The sequence below is a fragment of the Corvus kubaryi genome, unplaced genomic scaffold, assembly GCF_017639235.1.
Source record: "Corvus kubaryi isolate FWS band 111438036 unplaced genomic scaffold, C.kubaryi_AGA036_p1.0 137, whole genome shotgun sequence".
Taxonomy (NCBI): domain Eukaryota; kingdom Metazoa; phylum Chordata; class Aves; order Passeriformes; family Corvidae; genus Corvus; species Corvus kubaryi.
The window spans coordinates 31,756,002-31,779,631 of record NW_024580671.1 but is presented as its reverse complement, the minus strand read 5'-3'; the positions used below and the strand labels follow the sequence as shown (position 1 = coordinate 31,779,631).

At 38.3% G+C, this 23,630-nt stretch overlaps 1 protein-coding gene across 11 annotated transcripts in view; it reads left to right on the top strand.

The window, feature by feature from the left end:
- MAGI2 (membrane associated guanylate kinase, WW and PDZ domain containing 2) overlaps nt 1–23,630 on the top strand; it is a 719,843-nt gene that overhangs the window by 656,964 nt on the left and 39,249 nt on the right. For all 11 annotated transcript variants that reach the window (XM_042018455.1, XM_042018451.1, XM_042018449.1 and 8 more), the window contains 4 exons: nt 12,848–13,033; nt 16,656–16,830; nt 19,464–19,704; nt 20,905–21,048. In XM_042018455.1, the coding sequence (XP_041874389.1) occupies nt 12,848–13,033; nt 16,656–16,830; nt 19,464–19,704; nt 20,905–21,048 (746 nt within the window). The remainder of the gene's footprint in view (nt 1–12,847; nt 13,034–16,655; nt 16,831–19,463; nt 19,705–20,904; nt 21,049–23,630) is intronic.

The following is a 23,630-nucleotide window of genomic DNA, read 5'->3' as shown; positions in this document are numbered from 1 at the left end:
CAATAATTAATTTAAACCTATCTGCTAATAATTTATCACTGCAGAGATTTAAACTGAAGATACTCTCAATGTTGATTCAGGGGCACTGTTTGTCTGTTGTGTCTTGAACAAAACCAAAGGTTATTCTGTCCTCTCAAGCTCTGTGCTTCCCACACTTCCTTGACTATCAGAGTAATAGAGGATTCACTCATAAAGTAGACTTTCTCTGTTACTATGTCTCAAAGAGACTCTGTAAGTAACGAGTAGGGTTATGTGAATAAATTATTCTCCCACATGCAACTGAATGAGACTTTTTTTTAATAAATCAAGGTGAAGTTCAGCAAGTTGAAAACAATCTTAGATCACAGCAAACCCTGTGACAACAGCTGTCCAGCTACAGGACTGCAGAAACAACTGGAAATTGGGAAAACATGTTAGATGCAGGTGCAGAGAGGCTGATTAAACTGGCTGGAGTATAGACAGCATAAAAATTAAAGCTGAGTACAGGGGGATAGGTATATCTCTCTGTACTCAGTAGTACTCAGGTGGCAAGATCTGCCCTTAATAATTACAGCTCACTTTCTGTTCAGAAAACTAATTTGTTCTGTGGGTCAATTTTATTGCTTTAATATAAACATCTGGTGCCACTTGAGCTGTCCTGGGTACATCCAGGGAGAGATCAGGCAGATGTGACATAGGACCTACAGAAGACTCAAACCCTGGTAGTGACAGCTGAAGGCACAGGGGCACCCTTGGGTCTTTCCAATGACATTTAACCAAATGAGAGCTGAGTCCTCTGGAAGAAGGAAGTAAAAAGGCTTTATATTGAAAGACATCCACATGCCCCACCAAATAATGCTAACCACAGCTGAAAAACCAAGAGAAGTGAGAACATTTATCATTTTGCAAGTTGCAGCCTAATCTGATGCTTTCCCTACATTAAAACATGTTTTGAAGGAACTGTTCTTTTGCCTGAAACTGGTTCCTGACAAAATAAAATCACAATTTCAACTTTTAGGATCAAACATCACTCTTCTAAATTCATACCTGAAAAGCTGCTGAGAGAGTACTGGGAAAACCTTATCTCACAATAGCAAGTTATCTCAGAAAATGTTTTTGCAGTATTTCATGATCATGTAGTTATTAAAAGAGTTGCTTTTCATGTTACCTGAGCTGAATTTTAAAACTCCATGATTGCCAGAATTAATATTGTAACAAAACCATAGCTAATTAGCCTCTTGGGACTCTGTTTTCACATTACTGAATATAACAGCCAAAGAACTGGAAGTTCTTTGCAGAAGATCAGAAAAGAAAAATAATAATCCATTGAGATACATACATGTTAATCAGTTAAGCCAGTCATGATTTTTTCAAGAAAATTATTTAATAGAGTTTGTGGTTGGGGCAGATGGAGAGGGAAAGGGGAGAGGAAGAAAATGAGAAAATGCTCAAGCAACCAAATATTCTGTGACTGGAATATTCTCTTGAAGACTACAGACCCAGGTCCAAGATCCTGCTTTGCCTCCTACCCTCCAACATGTTCTGTCAGTACTTTTCTTTCTCCACAAGCAACTACATAACCAGTTGTTTTTGATGCTCAGTTGAACATCTCCAATAGTAAAGGAAAATTACAGTCTGCTGTGGAAGTGACAGGAGAATTTATTCAAATAATAACTGCATTGAATTTCAGTGATCCCAAAAAGCACCAAATTCTAAGTGTACAAGAACAGCAGTGAACAAAATATTACATTTGCTTTAGATAGTGACAGAAAAGAGAAGAAAATACCCTGTCTATATGAATTCTGTTACAAAACTAGTAGAAAAAATATGCTGAAAATTACGTGATGTCATCAGTAATGAAAACAATCTAAAAATTTTTTACTCTTTCTAGAGTAAGAGAGGTTTTTTTCTTTACTTAATATTTATTTGGGTGAAGTAATTTGAGCTTTATTAACAGGAGCATAGCCAGTAGATTGAGGGAAATTATTATCCCCTTTTACTCAGCACTCGCTGGCATCCATTCAGAATACAGCATTTAGGTTTTGGGCCTTTTGGTAGAAAACAGAACAGGGAAACTGTCCTGAGGTACCTTCTAACTTGACATAACACAAAATCCTTTTATTGAAATGCACAATCAGGGGTAGAAAGCATGCTAACAGCAGGAAAATATCGAATGGATATAGGAAGTGCAGTGTGCAAAATATGTCATGTGCAAAATATACGATACATCACTATCGAAGTGTGAACCTGCATGGGACCATGTTAACACCTTGGTAGTTACCCACTTCTCATAGCAATAATATGTTAATTGGGTGAAATACTCTGGTTCCAGTGTCCGTTGTTTCAGAGCCAGTGCACTTGCTGCCAGTTCCTGCATCCCCATGTGGAAGAGAATGATGTTAAGCAGACATGCATGCACAGTTAAACATAAATATTGTAATTGCTAAGCAATTCTGAAAAAATCAAAATGGGCAAAATAGGTCAAAAAAAGGGAGTATCATGTAGTAACAGACTCTGTAAGGAAGAGCATCGCCCAGGAAGTTGTCTCACTAGGAGCATCCTCAGGGCAAAGTGGAGAAGGGTTCCTTTTATTTAAGAATGTTTATTTCAATAATTCTATTTCCTCCTCTATTTTCTTGCAAAAGCAAAAGACTTGAGGTCTTGGAATATAAGTATCATCACCACTTTTACTCAGGAAGGCAATTAATTATGCACTGAAAGTATTTTCCTTGTTCTTGAAATCACACTTACAAACTATGTTCTACAGTCCAAAAGATTACAACAGCTCTTGCTGAGTACAGGAGCAAGCACTTTATGTCTCTAGGTGCCTGTGCTTCAAGCACTGTCAAAATTGAAGCAATCATTCCAGCAAAGTTGCTACTGGCTACAGAGCTGCAAGTTCATCAGTTTGCTCCTTTGCAGTTGGCCTGAAGCTGAAGGGGTTGCACAAAAGTTCACTCTGTTTGCCAGGAGAGTTTGCTCTGTGTGAAGCCGTAGGGGCTGCACTGCTCCCACACAGCATCTTAGGAGTGCTTCATGCTCCTTCTGACCTGAGAATGAGCCATGAAACACTCAGGAGCTCCGAGAATTAGAGATGTCACTCTTTTTCCAAGAGGTTTAGGGTCTTGGTCAGCTTTTCTCTTGACATGGTTTGCAAGGGGTTTGTTGTAACCTTTGATTTCTGCCTTTTCCTTGCAGAAATTTTCAAAATAATGAATGCATTTTTTTTCGCTATGGATGTAGACACAGAGTGAGGACAGACTACAGCCATAATTAGGGAACCAACTATTTTTTCACATTTTGTGATGGGCAGCACTGTAATAGCTGTCATTTCAATAAATTAACGTTAAGTAGTTTGGAGTCAGTCTTTAGATCTGAATGTCATTTTTCCTTACTGGTACTTGCTTAAACATCCAGTTCCTGTGGCACATTTATTTTCCTACATCTATAATGGTAGAAATTTTGTTTCCCCTTTGTCAAAGCATTGCTTGGGATGTTCTCTAATCCAGCGCAGGGGATTATCTTGCACTGAACTACGGTTCTGATGTGGGGAGATCAGGAGTGGAAAACGAATGACAAGGATTGAATGAAGAGATTTTACAGGGCAAAGCAGGGGCATAGAAAAGGTCAGCCATGCTTCGAAATTGTATCAGTAAAAGGAGCTAAAGTGGATAAATAAAGAGCTGTTCTTGAGTGGTATATACAGGAGCAAATCATTTTGCCTAGTGCAGCACGCAGAGGATCTTAGAGTGCTAAGAGATTAAGAAAAGAAAATACACCTGTCCAGGCTCCTGACCTATTTCTAACAAAAGGATTAACTTCCACTGCCTCTAAAGTATATTATTGTGCCTTCCCCCAGATCCTGTTCCATCGTTAAAGGGCTCCCATCCCTTCTCCACACATGAGAAATTGCAGCTAAAATACTTAAATTTAAGTAATTCATCTATACTTAGCATTACATTTAGGGAAATATTTTTAGGGTATCAAGATAAATTCACTATCTGCAGCCTATGGAAAAGCACTTGCAGCTTTCTGAAATTGGCCAGAATGAGATTTCTGGATTAATGTGTCCCAGAGTTTTATGGGGTAAAATTGTCCCTGCCTGCTTCATATCTTCCTGCTGCTTTTACTTTATGTTTGGGATGCGGCTTCATCCAGAAGAAGTACTTGTGATGCCCTGTAAATCTCTTTACATCCTGATTTTTGTAGAGAGAAACCATGCGTTGTAAACAGACCTTGTTAAGTTGCAACTCCCAGTGAAATTGGAAAATTGGCAATATTTCCAGGAATTGTACTGTAGCAGGTACTGTCAATTAGCAGTTATAAAGTGTAAACAAACTAAAAATACAGGCATAATCAATAAACAATTTTCAAAAAATTAAGAGCAGATGACTCTGCATACTTGTTATGATCTTCCTCCTGCTTCACAAAAGAGGAGCTGTAGATTAATTTACCCCTATACTGCATATGCCAGTGCCTGCTGGATTTTCAAAACATGATAAAACAGAGTCTAATGAAAGAAGTTTCCTTCATTTCTCAAAACATGCAGTCTTAACTAAAAAACATAAATCCAAGATAAGCCTGTGCTGACTGCAGGAAACAGCATTCTGAGTAAGTCCCATTCAGCCCAGAGTTTCTTTGAACTCCTTACAGTTTAGAGATAAAAACCAGTTTATCGACCAATGATAACTGTGTGGTCCGAGTTGTTTGTGCAGAAATTTCACCCATGCTTTTCCTGGGTATGATGGTGCCTAGGGACATAATTTTCTGTGACCAATCTGCAAATTCTAAAGAAAACAGAGCTTTGGAAATTAGGATGTCTGTCTACCCCACCTAGGACATTTTTGGAGCATAGCAGTGAAAATCCACCTACAGTGTGAGTCCCCCATGGAAGATATTTGCAACTTGTGGGCAAGGAATCTGGATTCTCATTTCTATGTAGCTTTGATATTCAGGTTTGAGCTGTTCTGCCTCTTCAGCTATAAAATCACACTTTCTAAGTATGTTTAAGTGATAGTAAAACCTGCAGCTGAAAGAAATTTCTATACAATTTAGTTTTGCAAATCAACAGAAGCAATTAATCATAGTGAAATAACCTTAAGAGGTCAAAGAGGTTTTTAATATCACCAAAATACACTGCTGCAGTTTGTAATTGCAGTTACTCAATTTTATATTTGACATTTTTTGGAGATAAAGAACAGAGGATCTTAACTGCATTACTCCCCTCTGTAGATGGTTTCTGTCCTTACGTTCTAGCATGTTTCTGAATACATCATTTGGACCTACAGGTGCTGCTCGTGTGTTTTCGAGGAACAAACACTGTGAGTTTTCTTAGCACAAACCCATCAAGGGAATCAAGGTTTTTCTAATAATTTCACAGGGCCCGTTTTGCTTCATTAGAAGCTTGAATTAAAGTATATAAGTTCCATTATTTTTTCTTAGATCTTTCAGCTTTCTAAGGTATGTGCACTCCTTCCCACCTAGCTTCTTATGCCTGTGCTATGCAAGCAAATATGGTCCATGTCAGCACACAATGGAATGTTTCCATTCATAGATTCATTAATCTTATAAATAAAACTGATTATTTTCACCTACAAGTATGCAGCATGCCACAGATTTCTATTTTCCAAATAAGAGTCACATAAAATACCCTATCAATATCAGGAAAATATTTTTTAGCCCTGATGGAAAGTCCACCATACTCAAGTTTTCCAAATTTTAGATTTTTCCATAGCAATGAAATTACAGATGTTTATCTTTAATATATTCTTCCAATTAAAATCTGTTATGCTGGAGCCTGCGGTTGAATGAAAACTTTTGCATGTTTAGAGAATTGAAAATATAATAAATATTCATTTGATCACTGTATAACATTGAAGGACAGCTGGCTTAGGAAGGCTCATTTGCTTGGTTTACTGTCTATATCTGTTAACATTAGAAAATATTGCAAAAATTTATCTGCCAGAGGTTTTTAATAGATAAAGCAGAGGTTTGATTTTTTTTTTCCCCCTTAACTGATACTTTTTGACATTTAATTACTATATTCAGGGGGAAAACTGAAAAGTTGCTGTCTAAAAAACATAGTCTCAACAGTTAAGTCTTGAAGTACTGAATGGATGTAAAAAAAATACTGATGTAAATCAGAAAAGCCTTATTTGTGGCAATATTTTCTTAGAATCCACTCTTTTTAGTTTGTGGGTCTTTCAAATGGGGAGAAATTATTTTCATATCCAAAAAGTAAGAGGCTGATAGATGTATCAGTCTTGTTTAACTTATTCATCAATGGTCTGGGTGAAAGGACAGAGTGTGCCCTCAGCAAGTTTGCTGATACAAAACTGGGAGGAGAGGCTGATACACCTGAAAGCTCTGCTGGCCAGACCTGGGCAGTTTGGAGAGTTGGGGGGGAGAGGGACTTAATGAAGTTTGAACAGGCAGGTGCAAGGTCCTGCAGCGAGGGAGGAAGAACCCCAAGCACCAGCACAGGCTGGGGCTTGTTGTAGCCGCTGAGCCAGCGATTGTGATGGCTGAGGGGCCAAGGAGCCCTGAAATAGCAGGGGTCTGCTGGTGGACCGGTTCTGAGGTTTAAGAACATGCCCTGACCTCATGGTGAGAAAAGAGAAGCCTCTCCTGCCAGTCTTTGTGCTGCTCTGCAGACTTGGTTTGTCTGAATGGCTTGTACCCCTGGATGCCTCCAGACCTTCCCCACTGGCTCCCTTACCCTAGTCCCACCTTTGTACCGCCCCCGTGCCCTCAGATCATTGGTCCTGATGCTCGCCCCGCTCCTGTACATAAACCCCTGAGCCTGGATGGTCTGCTCTCTTTGGTCTCTGGATTCGCTTTGGGGTGGGGTGCAATAAACCATCCTCTGTGGAATGCCTTGCGGGAGAGCCCTCCTGACTCTTTGCTTCTGGTAACGCTGAGCAATCCAGCTTGAGTGTGTGGTGAGAGTCCGTGCCCACGGCCGCGCGGGTGAGAGGAGCAAGCTTGCTGGAGCGCTGTACTGCACCCACGGAACGATCCCATTGCCAGGGACGTTTCAGGGAAACGCAGCTACCCTTCACGAACCCACATACAGTGCGTTAGGGGCTGACTTGTGGAAAGCAGCTCTGTGGAGAAGGACCTGGGGGTCCTGCTAGACAACAAGCTGTCCATGAGCTGGCACGGTGTCCTTGTTGCCAAGAAGGAGAGTGGTGTCCTGGGGAGCATTAGGAAGAGCATTGCTAGCAGGTCGAGGGAGGTGGTCCTGTCCCTCTACTCAGCCCTAGTGAGGCCACATCTGGAGTGCTGTGCCCAGTTCTTGGCTCCTCCATAGAAGAAAGACCTGAAACTACTGGGGAGGGCCCAGTGAAGCACTAAGAGGATGGTTAGGGAACAGGAACATCTGTTTGAGAGGAAAGGTTGAGGGAGATGGGCCTGTTCTGCCTGGAGAAGAGGTGGCTGAGAGGAGCTCTTACCATTGCATAAAAATATCTTAAGAGTGGGTGTCAAGAGAGTAGAGCCAGAAATGGGCATTTGGTACAAACTAAAACACGAAAAGTTCATTCTAAAGCTTCTTTCCTTTGAAGGTGACTGTGCACTGGACCAGGCCCCCTGAAAGGTGGTGAAGTGTCCTTCTCTAGAGATACTCAAAACCCACCTGACTCAATCATGTACAATTTGCTCTGGATGAGCCTGCTTTACCAGGAGGTTGAACTATGTGACCTCCAGAGGTCCCTTCAAACACCAACCTTTCTGTGTTTCTGTGATATGTGGTGTTAGAAGGAGTATCTCTATTCAGCAACTGCTCTGGGTTTGTGTACAGCTGACCCAAGCATATGGACACTCAGGTGTAATGACATAAAATTTGTTCTCTGTTCTGTGACATGAAGGTGTGGTAAGGATATTAATTTGAATCATGGGGAGCAAAAGTGGGTGATTTTTATCAATTAAAAATACTGATATAGAGGAAAATGTAAATTTGTAGTTATCAGTAAGTTTCTGAAAGCAGACCTTATCCACTTTCTAAATGCAAAGATTTCTTTTAAATCATTTTTTCTTTTAATTTTTCAATTTAATTTCTCTTTAATGAGCTAAGAGCTGATCATTGCACAATTAACTACCTTCTGGGAAAGCATCAGCTGCTACATGCCAATTCTGGGTCAGTTTGTGCTGTAAGGCTGTAAATATCTGAGCAAGATTTAGGAGGAGAGATTAATGACTTCGAATAGCATAGAAGCTTTGGTGCTCTCAGGATTCACATCTTCCCCAAGTCGTGAGATTTTGAAAAATACACCACAGAAAAGTTGCATCCCATTGTAAGATCTTCTGTTAGGTAAGGTTTCTGCAGCATTGCTGCTCTCTGCTAGATTATTTTGAGTCTAGGATTATGCCTTCTGCCTTAGAAGGATTTATTTTATTGTAAGGTAGACATCCAACTATATCACTCCTGAGTATCACATTTTGCATGACTTGATAGTATTGGAGAAAAAGACCCTATATGTCTATTTTGAAGGGCTGTGTGGTTTGTATAAATATAAATTCATACTTACTAATTTCCCATATTTTCAACAGTTAAAAAATATGTATTAATCCCTGTTTACAATATTTTTTTCCCTTGCAGTCTCATTCATTGTGTAGTCTGAGAGAACCAAGAAATGAATTGTTCTGCAAAGGGGCAGCTTGTTTTCTATGCTCACTTCTAGCAAGAACAATGGGTTTCTTGGGAAAAAAAGCCACTAACCCAAGTCTTCCATATAGCCTGCTAATATTAAATGCTGCTCAGGTAACTCAGCGTTTTGAAATAAGTGGATCAAATTCTCTGCAAAGTCTCATCCAGGCACATGTTGCCACTCTTCAATATGTACATATGTTTGGAGAACAGCTCGTGGCGAATTCTTAAAAGAAGAATGAATAGATTAGTAAAAATTTTTAAGGGTGATAGAAACATTTACCACCAGTCAGGTGATCTGGGACTTCCTTTAAAAGGTTACATTATTAAATGCTCTGCTTAGATAAAAATAAAACAGCAAAGATGCAATTTAAGGAAAAAAACCACTATATGTTAACAAAACCCTACTGAAATTCCAGACAGGGGAGGTTTCTTCCCAAGAAGAGACCTGCCATGCTGGGAGAGAGCAAGTAGCCACACAGCTCCATGCTGTCCCTTGGCCATGACCAGTGACAGAGAGGACAGCACCTACAGTAGACAGGACTTTTCCCAGGAGTCACCTCAGCTTTCACAGCCAAGACTTTCTGATTTAATCAGCAATGGGTCCACTCCTGTAAATTGGTCTAATACCTTTTTGAATGCTTTTATTCTTCTACCTCTCCAGAAGGTTGCCCTAGCCTCTCTTTCCCAAGCTGTAGACAGTGAGTTCTTCGACAACTCCATTGAGCAGAGGCTATTTTCTGCTTCTGACTTCCATGCTTCCCTTCTCTGAATCTTTGTGAGTTCATTGCTATGATTTTTGAGATGAGGATACTGAAACTATCAGCAATACTCAGAATTCAGGTGCACAGCAGTAACTAGCAATAGTTTGTTTCATTTGCTATTTTTTTTTCTAACTCTTAGTGTCATATTGACTGTTTCAATGAGTTTGTTTTTAGAGAAGTAGGTGCGCATTTCAAGGTCTCTTGAGTGATAATAATTAATTTAGGGCTCAGCTCTGCTTAATCTTACGCAGGGTTATTTTTTCCTTACGGGCATCATCCTGCATTTCTTTTCATGAGATCTTGTCTGCCACTTCAGTCAACCCACTCCCTACTGACAATTTACAGCTCTTCCACACTTGTTTTAGATGTGACCATTCTGAATGATAAAAAATTCTCCATTATGGAAATGCACAGTTCATTTCTACCTTTGTTCCTGAGCTTTTACGTAATTAATCCCCTATGAGAGTAGCTCCTTCTTATCCCTTCAAAGTAAATATTTCACCACCAAAGGCTCTCTCTAAAAATTGAAAGTTTTCTAACATATTTTAACATGGTTGTTTTTTTATGAACAACCTGCACATCAGATAATCTGCATCCCTTAGAAGCACTCATGCTTGTAAATAAAGCCTTAAATAAATCCTCCCTTCCCAAGAAAGCAGTTGGGACCATGGCAGCCAGGATATTGTGGCTTAGGAGGGCTCTCAGGCAGAGTTCCACTGGGAAGAGAAGCAAAGAACAGAAACTCCTCAGGATGATATTACTGGGAGGGAAGGAGCCAGGAGATAATCCTCTCCTCATATTATCCGGAAATGTGCATAAACTGGTTTCTGCTGAGTGGCCATGAGCTCCATTAGTAAGTCACTAGATTTGCCCATAAAACCCTATAGAGCGTAACAGTGTAACCTTGAATCCAACAGAGATTCAGATTCCTTCTGCAAAATCCTCCCACACCCTGCTTTGCAGCAAGATCAAGTGGTAACACATGGCACCAATACAGCCTGAGAAGAGGAGCGTTAAATCCTCAAATACCAAAGTGGAGTAGAAAAGGTACCTTGACAGACACAAGCTTTGTTGTGATGGTCACCTACCATCTGATGATTGATCCTTTCATAACACAACAGAATGAAGGGAGTTCAGGGATACCCAAACAATTAGAATAGATACCTTTATCAGGAAGGTGAAGGCCATTGCACTTAAAGGGAAGAAGAACACCAGGATCCTCCTCTTTCCCCCTCCTTTCTCTTTTCTCAGGATTTGGATCCAAATTAGACTCTCGTGGCTCTCCCACCTCCAGCTTTGATTTCAGCAGACATCTCAAACATGCAGACATCTGCTCTATTCACTTGTCAGGTACAAGAAGTCCAACCAAAAATTTTTTCTGGCAAATTAATAGGACTTTCCACACCCCCCCCCACCCACCCTCCCACACCCCTTACTATTGAAACGATGTCTATACTTAAATATTTAGGCTAGCAAAAACATCTTTAGGGTTAGAAATGGCAAGCATGGAAATTTTAGCTGTGGCATCTCTGCCATATTTCCCCTTCTTTCTTACTACCAAATTTCTTGATTTTTACATAAGACAGTCTCATTTTCAGATCTCCACTAATATATAGTAAAGACATGACAATTTCAGACAGATCTTTTATTACATATGCCAGAAACAGGCACGTTTTCGTATTAGTTTAAATGATTCCTGGTGATGCTTTAAGACTGATTTGATGGAAAAGGCTCTGTGTGAACATAAACTGTTTAAGAGTCAAGTTACTCTTTTATTTGTTTGCTCACAGATATGTATATATGGCAGTTACACATCTGCAATAAGGGCAAAATAAACACAATTTTTGTAGAAAGTGTGGCTATACATATTTAGTATATTTTAAAACATAGAAATGTTTAGACATTGTGACATAAATTAGGTGCTTATTTCCTAAGCAATGAGACATTTCTGAAGTACACTAGTTGTGTCTATATTACTAAAGCCATGTTTTAATTTATATTCTTGTGTGAACTGTAGTGGTAAAGAAGCATGCAGTTTGATTATGCCTTGCACTTCAGAGTACTCACTTATATTTTCAGTTTTCAGAAAATTAATTTTTAACACTGTAAACAACATCCACAATAGAAACAAAAGTCACTTCAAGGTATGTGTGTTGTGACTTTATATCAGATGTGCAGTCTGTGTTAGTCACCAAAACCTTCAGTAAATGTTAATCAGGCTGCTGAGAAATTTGTTCTGCAGCAATGTATTCTGAACACATCTCCTGTTAGAGCTTTGGTTTCTATAAGCATTGATGGCCTACATATTTCCCAAAAAGTGTTTGAACAATCTTTCATGTTTCCAAGCTCTTTGTAGATAATAAAATGTTAAGGTCATATTATTTTTGAAAAAAGAAACACATTGTTTTTAAACACCAGTTTAAAGGTGGATAGTGGGGCTGAGCTGCTCTGTGCTAAGTTTTCCAAGACTGAAGTGTGGGACTGCAGAGGAATACTCTAACACCATTAGGATATTAATAGACTATATAGTCAAATTTAATTGTGATAAGCATATTTATGAGTAGTTGGGAGAAAGGAAAGCAGCGTGCTCTTTAGAGAGCCTAGAGAAAACAGTCAGCTATAGCATATGCATTTAGTTAAAAACCAGAGGATAATAGAGTAGAAACACTGGGCAAAAACATCAAGAATAATATTTAGAAAATTCAGTCAAAGATGAGGGAAAAGACAGAACAAGAGCATGGATGGAGTAAACAGAAAGGTGAAGAACAAGAGGAGAAGGTTTGTTCTGTAATGTTTTGAGAAGGGGGCTGAGATGTTTTGATGTAGTACATGTCTATGTACTCATAGTTAACTGTCAATTCACTTCTATTCATTTATTATTCATATCTAATTAGAGAGCTGCACATCTCAATAAATCCTCAGTATTATTTCTACTTATCAATAAACACATTTGAGTGGAGGAGAAAAATTTCATGTACCCTGGGCATTTTCAGTAACATTTTTTTGTATATAAAATAAATAATGTTTTTAGTGCCTCTATTGCAACATACAAATCAAGAAATTCTGTAAACCAGGAGGTGGGAGACAATTTATGACTGCTACTTATTGTGCAAATTTATCCCCTTTCCCTGTTTTAATGCCTTATTGTTTTCCTGATCTTCTTATTAGGTGGTTTCCTGCCAGGTTTGAAAAACAGCTGAATTATAAACTTATTTTGGACTTCATATGTATATGCCATGTGTAGATATGCATCTGGATTCTGAATTTCTAGTGAGAAAACACAGTACTGTGTTAATGCAAATGATATTGCATAAGAATTTATATTCTTATATGCTTTTACACAAGCTGTTTTTAATTCATATAGAACTTTCTTCCAAAATGAACTCATTTTCTTTCACTTGTGAACATCACCACTTGTTTCAGCATATGTTTACTATGTCTATTGTTTCTTGTCTAGCTGTACCCCATAAAATAGGGCGGATAATTGATGGAAGTCCTGCGGATCGCTGTGCAAAACTTAAAGTTGGAGACCGGATCTTAGCTGTGAATGGCCAGTCTATTATTAACATGCCTCATGCAGATATTGTGAAGCTAATTAAAGATGCAGGTCTCAGTGTAACTCTTCGCATCATTCCTCAGGAGGGTAAGTTAATGGCCCTTAAAAACAGGAAGAAAATTTTAAGTAGCTTCCAATTAGCTTAAATTATGTCACCACTTGAAAGAGCATCTTTTGTTCTCCTTCCTCAGCTGTAACGCGCAGCACACCAGAATTACGAGCTCAGAACTAGCTTGGATAGGGTCTGAATTCTTGAAAAGGTTTCAAGTTATGAAAAGGATATTTAAAGCAAACCTGGAGAAACCTGAAAGAGAGAGAGAAAGAGGATGTTAATGTCTTTTGTAAGAATTGTCTTCTGCATGGAAAAGCACTCTACAAGAGAGCCAAGTTTTGAGTCCGTTCCCTTATATCTTGCTATAAGCCAAGCCAAAGTTTGACAAAGTGATTCACAAAAGACTGCAATGGCTGTCACCAGGCATGTTCAGCTACCAGCTACGTGTGACAAAAAGTGATGTGAAAGAAGAGTTCAGATTAGGCAGTTTTCTCTATCACTATCATATAGTGATACATCACTGTAAATGCACAGGGCAGGAAGAACTGAACCCTGAATTATCTCATTTGTAGGGTGAGGATAAGGGGATAGACTCATTATTCTGGTCATTACTCCACATCTAATCAGTGAAGATCTTTTGATGTTGGTTCCATGGGGTTTGGGTTTGATTTCAGGGCTTTTTTTAGTTTAACAATGTGCTGCACTGGTGCGTGAATTGTACCACATTAATGAGACTATGTCTTTATATCTCAGCAACAAATACCAGTAGAGCTGGGAATGACACACAGAAAGTAATGGAATTACTTAATTATCCTTGGTCCAATTAGATGACCTTCACCTTCTGCCGCTGCATCCAGCAATGGACAGGGAAATAGTCTGACACTGGTCATGGACTTCAACTGAAGGAACTCATCTACTCTGTTAAATTAATTCAGTGAATGGAAAAGCACAAACACACACATTTAGAATTCACATCAATTAGCATCTGTGTAATTACTGGAGGTCAGCTTTGCAAGCATCTAAAATAAGCATGATACTTCATATAGTCCATGAAGTATGTTTAAGCCTCTCTGGTATCCAGGTTAAATAACATCATTAATAGTTCAGTGTTAGAGATGGATACATTAAACTAGAAGGAAAGCAGAGGTGCAGCTGAGTTACAGTGCTACAAGATGTTCTCAGGTGCTAGTGGTGAGAAATGATCAGTGCCCAAGGCACAGCTTCCCTGTGTGACTGTGTGACACTGGACACCTCATTTGCCTTCTGGTATTAGCTTCCCAGCTTATAAAAATTGGGAAAAAATCTAATACGTCTGTAATATACTTTCAGGTAAAAAATACCATAAAAATGTGAAGCAGTTTTAGAAGCAGCTCATGATTTGACCAGTTCATCCCTAGTTATGAGAGTAATGTAGAAATGAGGGACAACATTTCCAATCTTCCTCTCTAAAACTTGCAAGACAAAAGAGACTTACAGATGCAAAATGGGCAATTGCAGCCTTAAGCATAGTTATTAGACAGACAAGTATTGCTTGTGCCTGCATGAGGAGTGTTTTAAGTGCAAATATACAAGCTTTTTTTGACAATTAATTCTAAATTGAAAATATTTTTAATAAAGTAGCCAAAATTTTTATAATAATTGTGAGCCTAAATTAGATAATTAGAGAGCCATTAGGAATGTGCAGCCATATGGAAAAACTCACATGTTAAAAACTTAAAAATAAAACAATTAAAAATTAAAACTAGATTTAGATTCAAGTGTAAAACTAGGCAAGATCTGTATCGTGTAGCTATTGCTGTTAGGGATGTTCAGCCATATGTGTGTCTATTTAGGTTGTTTCGCACCATGCCACACTGGCCTCTCTCCTTCTGTTGCAAGCAGGAATAAAAAAAATATAGTGTTTGCCTTTGCTGTTCATAATGCAGGAACTTCTACAGTGCTTTGTCCTCCTGTGGGCAGAGTCTCTCTTATTTATGCTTCCTAATAGGTAAATGGTGAACAACAGGACTGTGCCAGTATGTTGGAAGAAATATATTTTATATGAGTTCAGTGCCAAATGTGTCTTCCCCCAAGTCCAGCAGGAAGGCTGAATGAAGATTGGCATCCTTTATTTGTAACAAAGCAATGAAACCATATTTCCTATGCCAATCTCCGTCTTTTTGTATTTTGTGTTGTTTGGAAAGAAGGATTCTGGTTTTCTGCACTGTTCCTGTGTGAAACCCTGGTCATTTGACACAATAAACTGAAATAAAACATTGATTTAAATAGTTAGTCAGAATTTATTGAGATTGGGTTTACTGTTTTACTGTTCACGGTCCCCAAAAATTTAAAAAGACAGGACACTCTTGATGAGCTCAAAGAAAGCAGGAGCTAACATAAGGACACCAGTGTTTTAACTTTTGTGACAGCTCTATCATCCCAAACAGTGGAGAAAGCAGTAAAATGCTTTCATTCTCTCAAATTTTTTTTTTTTTCTAAGTGGAAAGCATTTCAAATATCTAGTAGCTGTGCTAAGGCACATGGAGGACAGGGAGGTGATTCAGGAAAGCCAGCACAGCTTCACCAAGGGTAAGTCCTGCCTGACCAACCTAGTGGCCTTCTACAGTGGAGTAACTACATCAATGGACAACAATGGGCAAGGGAGGAGCTGTGGATCTCACCTATCTAGACTTCTGTGAGGCCTTTAACATGGTACCCCACAATATCCTTCTCTCTAAATTGGAGAGAGATTCATTTGATGGGGGTGACTGTTTGATGGATGATCAGGTTGAGGGAGGTGATTCTGCCCTTCTACTCTGCTCTCATGAGACCCTACCTGGAGCTCTGAATCCAGCTGTGGGGTCCTCTGGTTCTGTTTGAACCAGTCCAAAAGAGGATCATTAAGATAATCAGAGGGCTGGATCATCTCTCATATGAGGAGAGGCTGAGAGAGTTGGTGTTATTCAGCCTGGAGAAGAGAAGGCTCCAAGGAGATCTTATTGTGGCCTTGCAGTACTTAAAGGGGGCTTATAAGAAATATGGGGGCAGACTTTTTGCAGAGCTTGTTGTGACAGAACAAGAGGTCTTATAGCTTTGAACTAAAGAAGAGTAGATCCAGACAGATATAAAAAAGAGATTTTTTTTTTTCTGATGAGGGTAATGAAATGCTGGAACAGGTTGCCTAGAGAGGTGGTAGATGCCCCATCCTGGCATTCCTGTCAAAATTTAAGGCCGGGTTGGACAGGGCTCTGAGCAGCTTGGCCTTCTTGAAGATGTCCCTGTTAATTTCAGAGGGGGTTGGACTAGATGATCTTAAAGTGTTCTTTCCAGGCCAAACTATTCTGATTCTCTCATTCTGTCATTCTATGATCAGTATTTCTATGTTTTAAAAGAATATGTGGAACATGGAAGCAATTTCCCTTGTTCAGTTGTGTTTTAAATAATGACGGTGTCAACCAGAATTATAGAAGTGACCAAGATTTCAGATCCCACAGACTATCAAAAGGAGACCATTACATTCAAATGTCTTAAAATCTAATTATAACCTGAGAGAGCAAAAGCAACAAAGCATAAATTTGCAGAGGTAGCGTGTGACCAAAAATTATTATTGTGTACCTTTGCCCTTTATTAAATGCTGCACTGTGACAGGTCTTTAATCTCCATCTCCCCATTATGCAGAGCTGAACAGCCCAGCCTCAGCGCCCAGCTCGGAGAAGCAGAGCCCCATGGCCCAGCAGCACAGCCCCATGGCCCAGCAGAGTCCCCTGGCGCAGCAGAGCCCCGTGGCCCAGCACAGCCCCGTGGCCCAGCCTCCACCTCCACAGCCCCTCCAGCCACAGGGACACGAGAACAGGTTTTTCATTTTCTTAATGGTCTTTTTTTTTGCCTTGTATATTAGTCTGGAGTCAGGAAGATATTTTTATGGTGGGTTTTATCTCTGGTGTATCACTTACCAGCCAATTCCTCATGTGCAATTTATGCATATACATTAGCAAATGTATCTGTAATGGAAATTAAATGGTAGAGGGACAGAAATTTTGTGACCAGCTGTATTAAAAGCTCTTTATATAAAAAGCACACTCAGGCTGTGAGATGATACAACTTTCTGTGACCTCCAATCAGCACTATTTAGTCTTTGGATTATTTTTTAGCATGTTAAACAAGGCTGATTACACTGACTGTCTTTATGCTAATCTTCAGTGACCAACACATATCATCAAGATCCTCTTCCCCAAATGATGCTGGTTACAGGATTGTATCTTTTCTCTTCTGAAAATACTTGAGTTCAGTTGTGATTTAGATGCTATACCCTCTAATTCTCCTTGCTTAACAGATGTAGTACTTTTGCTTACTCAGAATTATTTTCTTTAAATGAGTAATTAGGAAAATTACTTTGCCTTATAATTCACTGAGTACTTTTTCCAAAAGTGATCACCTCCTAGAAGACATATGTTACTGACAAAATTCAATACAAAGTTTTCACAAAATTCATTCTGTGCTGTTGGAAGTCAGTATTAAATATCTTTTAAATTGAGATTTTTCAGATGGGACCAGCAAATTATATTAATTAAAGTTCCAGAAAGAAATTCTGTAATAATTTTACTGAAAAGTGTAATCTATAATTGCTCATGTCACTATTTACATATTCAGCAAAAATTACAGCGCCTCCATCTGTGAATAAAAACATCATCTCCTGATACGCAGCTGTGGCCATTAATTGGGAACCTGCCTAAAGATGACTCTTATTTCAGAAAAAGGTCAACTACCGCTAGTTCATATAGTATTATTTTTCATTAAATTTTATAAACTAGATTACAGATTGTTTGCATAGCCACATACATGGTTTCTTTACCAAAATAAGATTTTAAAACTCTTACGAATATTAACTATTTTTTTTACTTCCAGTATGAATAAGGCTCAGTATCACAGTAAGCCTGTTTTTACAGGATCATGATACTGAGTAAAGAAAGTAAGAGGATTGCATGTATGCATGCAGGACTTATTACAGATGCCATGTACAGGTTTTAAAAGAACACGTGGCAGCAGTCTATTTTAATTGTCTCAGAAAACTCAAAGGGAAGTAGTTCTGATATTTTTGTGTCTGGTTAGACATTCAGATTATTAAAATTATTGTATAGGAAGATTTGCCATAACGTCACTGTAACTATACTAATAAAATAATGAAGTTTTGAAACACATCAGACATTTTGAAACATTTCGATTCAGATCACTTTTTTATATGTAAATCAACATTATCAAAAACAATGCTGTCATTTTTTTCAGAGTGTAATTTTTGTAATCATTAAGTAAATTTCAAAATCCCTTTCACAGTATATATGTGTCTCTATATCTGTATGTGTCCATGTACAGACATGCTCACTAGCTGGACTAAAAACTTCCAGTCCATTATTAAAGCAAAGTTTGAAATGTCTATTTCCTGTACAAGAAAGAAGTCTTTCCTTTGACACCTAGGGAATAGTGTAAGAACATCCACTATGTGAACATTTTTGTTAAAATCTAACCCAAACCACTATCACAGAATTACCTTGCTAAAAGAGTTTAGGACTTTCTTTGTGCCTCTTTAGTACACCAGATGGCTGAGGTATGGATGTTTGCAATAAGAAATGTTCTTTACTTCACCCTGAACTGTGAAATGCCATTATGTGCTGATTTCCATGTGCTAAGGGAAATTCCCATCTGCATAAAGTAAATAACTAGTCACTGTACCTCAGAAAGCCATATTTTCTTTCAAATTTTAGTTTCCATCTTCCCGTAACCAGCTAAAATAATATTTTACTTGTTATTAATGCCTCATAACCAAATTTTTTTCCTTTCACCTTGTGTTATTTCTGTGCATAACTACTGACATGACTTTACTGCCATAGCTCTTAGCCAGATAGCATCATAGGGAGTGTATAATAAAAATAATACACACTGTATCAACAGATTTTATATCAAAGAATAGCTTTCATTAAAAGATAACAGCAAAGACAAAGAATTTATCCTTATTTAACCTTAATAAGCTCACATGTCAATGAAAGGGGATATAAACTGCACTCATATTCCACTTATTCTATAGAAATATTAATTCTGGAAAAAAGCACTTTATAAACTCAGTGAATTATTTTGTAGTGAGTATAGCGGGTGTTTTCACACACAGTTTCATCTTCCAAATAGGCAAGGTAAGTGGGAATCAAGATGCTTTTTCTGTTCCTGTCCCTTTGAGTTTAGTTCTGATCTCGCTGATACAAGCTGGAAAATTGCGTAGTATGACCTGAGGGAAAATTGCTTATGCCCATGTTTTAAAAGTGCTCAGTGTTTTTGGATGGCTCAACTCTTTACCCTTGAGACTTTTGCTTCTCTGTGAAAATTTGTTTCATGCAATTTTCCAGCCAGGCAGCTCATTTTCACTCCTCAGTATTGCATGCAATGCATATTCTTAATGGTTTGCTACTCTCTGAAACTAAGCCACTGTGCCTTCCTCAGTTATAGGTCAGAAGTAAAAGCCAGGCAGGATGTGAAGCCTGACATCCGGCAGCCCCCGTTTACAGACTACAGGCAGTCCTCCACGGACTACCGGCAGCCCCCGCTGGACTACCGGCATCCCCCGGTGATGGATTACCAGCAGCCACCGCCGCTTGACTACAGGCAGCCACCCCTGATGGACTACAGGCAGCACTCACCCGACACCAGGCAGTACCCTCTGTCCGAGTACAGGCAGCCCCAGGTACAAACAGGCACACTCAGAGCACTCCCACACAGAAGGCGTCAGGGTCTGTAGGGACAGGTCTTGGATATTGGTAAGGAAGATGATATTATGGAAGGAAAAGACACATTAATGGGTTTTACTCTGAGTTACTATTTCTCTGTAGAGGAAATTACTTCCAAACCATTAAGATTAATGTATAACTGTGATCGGTAAATTAACATTACATTTATAATTGTGTAACCATAATTTTAAATAAATGCCATTTTTAAGGTACTGGAGAGTTGAAATAAAAAAATCTAACGTAAAAAGCCTTTTCATCAGGAGAGGAATGTTTTCATTCTTGGGACATAGTCATCAAACGGCGGGTATACTGAGGTCAGAGTGCATTTCTACAGCATTCTTGAAAATTAAGATTTTATCTAATCAGCATCAATAAATAAATGATTGAAAATCCTGACTGATAAAATTACATTTCTGTTGGCAGTAGTCTGGATGAGTAGAAACTAGCCCATGCAACTACTTTCTTTGACATCAAGCATGATCTGACAAATGATGATGAGATGATGAGTTAGATGAAGAGTTATGGTACCTTGGACAAGACTCCTCCTGATGACAGATATTTACTGACAGTTTTGAAGGTTGAGGATTTAGCTCAAAGTTCAGACTTCGAAAAAAACCTTCCTTTCTCCTTACATACAGGCAGGAAAAACAGAGGTCAAAAAGTATTAAATAAGAGAATGTAAACTTCTGGACACTATATGCTGGAATCATGTATAGGTGGTTTGTACGTCCATATTTTCACAACCAGACACATAAACTATATCAAGAAAAATACTGAAATTCCTAAATGGATCCAGAGAACCCCATGAAAATATGGTGCATTTCAGTATCTAAGTAGCAAATCCCTGTCCCCATGTGCATACCTTATAAGATGCTTCTTAGCATCTAGAGAGATACTTGGACTGGGTGTTTCTCAGCATCTCCAGTTTAATTCTCTAAACTGCACAACCCAAGCTTGCTCTTGATTTTCTCCTGCTCCCATGGATCTTGCACTCTTGGCTGACAATGGATCAGAAGCTACACAGACCCTGCTATGGAGCTTTGCTTATATCAAGTGGATCAATACATATTTGAAGAGATTTATTTGAAAGTTTCCTTGAATGCATACCACAATGTTCATACAGTTAATTGTCTTTCATTTTGTATTTGTCTGTACAGGACTTTGATTATTTCACCGTTGATTTGGAGAAAGGAGCCAAAGGGTTTGGTTTTAGTATTCGAGGAGGAAGGGAGTACAAAATGGATTTGTATGTGTTGAGGTTAGCAGAAGATGGACCAGCAATAAGAAATGGAAGGATGAGGGTGAGTAAAATGCATTGTGACATTTTTTTTCGACATTTACAGATATGTCTAGTGATGGGGTCAAAGAGAAAGCTTTTTTTTCACTTCTGATCAGGTTTTAAAGAAAAAGTGCCAAATACCTCTTAAAAAATAAACTCATTCTGGAGGAGTTCAAGAAATTAGTTGATACATATAGCAGATCTGTGTAGTTTCTTTGCAAATAAGTTTTTTACTTCTTGTTGATAATAACTTTGCCGTATTAGAAATTCTTGTCATTATTATTTTCACTCTTATCTAAGCAACTTAAAAATCTCAGCCAAAGTTTGATGTTTCTTAGATAATAATAGCATAATTAACATTTGGGTCTCTAATCACGAAAGCAAAGTGATAACTATATGACGTATTAGACAACTTTGAAACCTAAGACCTCATCTGTATTATTTTATTAATTTAAGCAAGTTGCCTTTGTAGTGTTTGCTAAATTTCTTTATTGATCTTATTCAATCTTGTCTGTAGGGATCGTGATTAAAAAAAAAAAGCAAACACACACTCTATGTAGGAAAAATAACCTAATCAGAGGCATTTAATCTGTCCAGTTGTGATAAAGACAAGGTATAAACACAACCGGGCTTGCTGATACTTTGTAGAATTATGAGTACACAAAAAGGAGGAGGAAAGAACATAGGCAAGACTACCAAGAATCAACATAAAAAGTTAGTTTTGTATCTAATTAGAGCAGTCGTGTTAAATCTATATTTAACTTTAAAGATGGGCAATGAAAATTGTGGGCTGTACAGTGATAAGAGCAGATTCTAAAAATGTTGTGGTTCTTACACATATTCTGTTTCACAGTCTTAACAATCTGATCAAATTTGATGTCTTACTGAAAGAGCACTGTCTTTCTATGTATAACTCAGGAATTTTGCTGTGCTTCAAATGACTCTTCACTTGGCCACTTTGTGGAATTACAAAATTCAGTCAGTCCTCAGTTGTATCATGAAGTGCAAGCCCCTGGCACTGGCAGCAGTGGCAGAAGTAGTCGCTGTGTCAGGAAAGCCAGTGGGGCAGTCAGGCAGGCAACTGATAACTGAGAAATACTCCCACTGCATTTTTTGTGTGAAATATAGGTGATTTTGTGCTGCAGACAGACTTTAGGTTAAGAATATCTTCTCTGGTCTTTATTCTTTCCTTTACTGTAGCATTATCATTGTCAGTTGCTCTTAATGAGAAGCCATATGCAAGATGTACATTAGTAGCTATAATGTGATTAAAGATGGAGAAAAAGTTGTGCTTTTAATAAGCTCTGGAGTCACGTATTTGGAGACATATGGCTAAGAATACAGAAAACAATAAAAGAAGAACACCTTGGAAGAGGATTAATTTCAAGTAAAAACCTGTATTAGGTAGAAAATGAACACTAAAATCTGTGCATCATTTAAACAAACTGGTACTAAGGAATGAAGTTAGACTATCCACTCTGTATTTAGCCAAAATATAGAAAGTATTTAACATGAATATGAGGGGATTTTTTCAGTTGCATTAGGAAAAGTTCTGTTTTAATGAATACTGCTAGTACAGTTTCTAAAATAACTTGGTTTAAAGCTTTTCCCTGTAGTGGCCACAATATGTTATTATTCTGGCCAGATAGTTGTAATTGGGTTTTTTTCTCCCTTTTAAAAGCATCATTCTTTGGAACCAGTTCTACCATGAATCCTTGTCACTGAGTCTTCTCTTTTATTCTCCTGCTTAACAGACATTTTAACCTGACAAATGGGTTTGGAACATGAAAGATTCTTATATTCAGTGACCTGTGACTGATGTACAGCAGAAGCTCAAGAAACAGCTTGAAAACAAAAATAGAAAAAAACACATTGAATGAAGTATATTACATAGGAAGATGGGGAAAGGAAGCAGAGTTCTGTATCCACATCTCCTTTCCTAAGCTTACATCAGCTGTTAACAATGCAGGCTCATTCACACTTCTTGGCTGGGAACACCAAGCTGCTTGTGGCATGTCTCCATCTCTCTGTTTCACAGGTGCATCTCTACAGCAAAGCATGCAAAAATCAGGGCAGTGCTTCTTGCTTTAGCTACCATCATCATTAAAGACACGATTCTCTGATCGTAGGCTTTCAGCACTGGGGATAGCAAACCACGCTTTTGTGGTAGGATGTTATCTGAACACTTTCCAGCTAAGAGTCCTTCTCATGACCTACTTGTCTCCATTATTGTTTTGCTTCCTTTTCCTCCTCCATGAACAGCCTTCTTTAATTTAACTGAAGCTTTACAGAGAAACATTGAAGCAGATAACACAAGGTGCAGATCATGCTTATAAAAAGAAATAATGCACATAGCTCCATTGCTATTCCAACTCACGAAACCAAGAAAAGAAAAATAAAACCAGCTAAGTTGTTGCAAAAAATAGATCATATAATGAAACATGTTACCTGTAGAGCACTTAGGTGTAATAAGCAAACATATTCCACAAATAACATTTTGTGTTCAATCTATGCACAGCTAGCAAAAGACCTGATAGAGACTCATTCATATTGATACAAAGCTTTATTGATATAAATTTATTTTACAGAAATAAAATAATTACC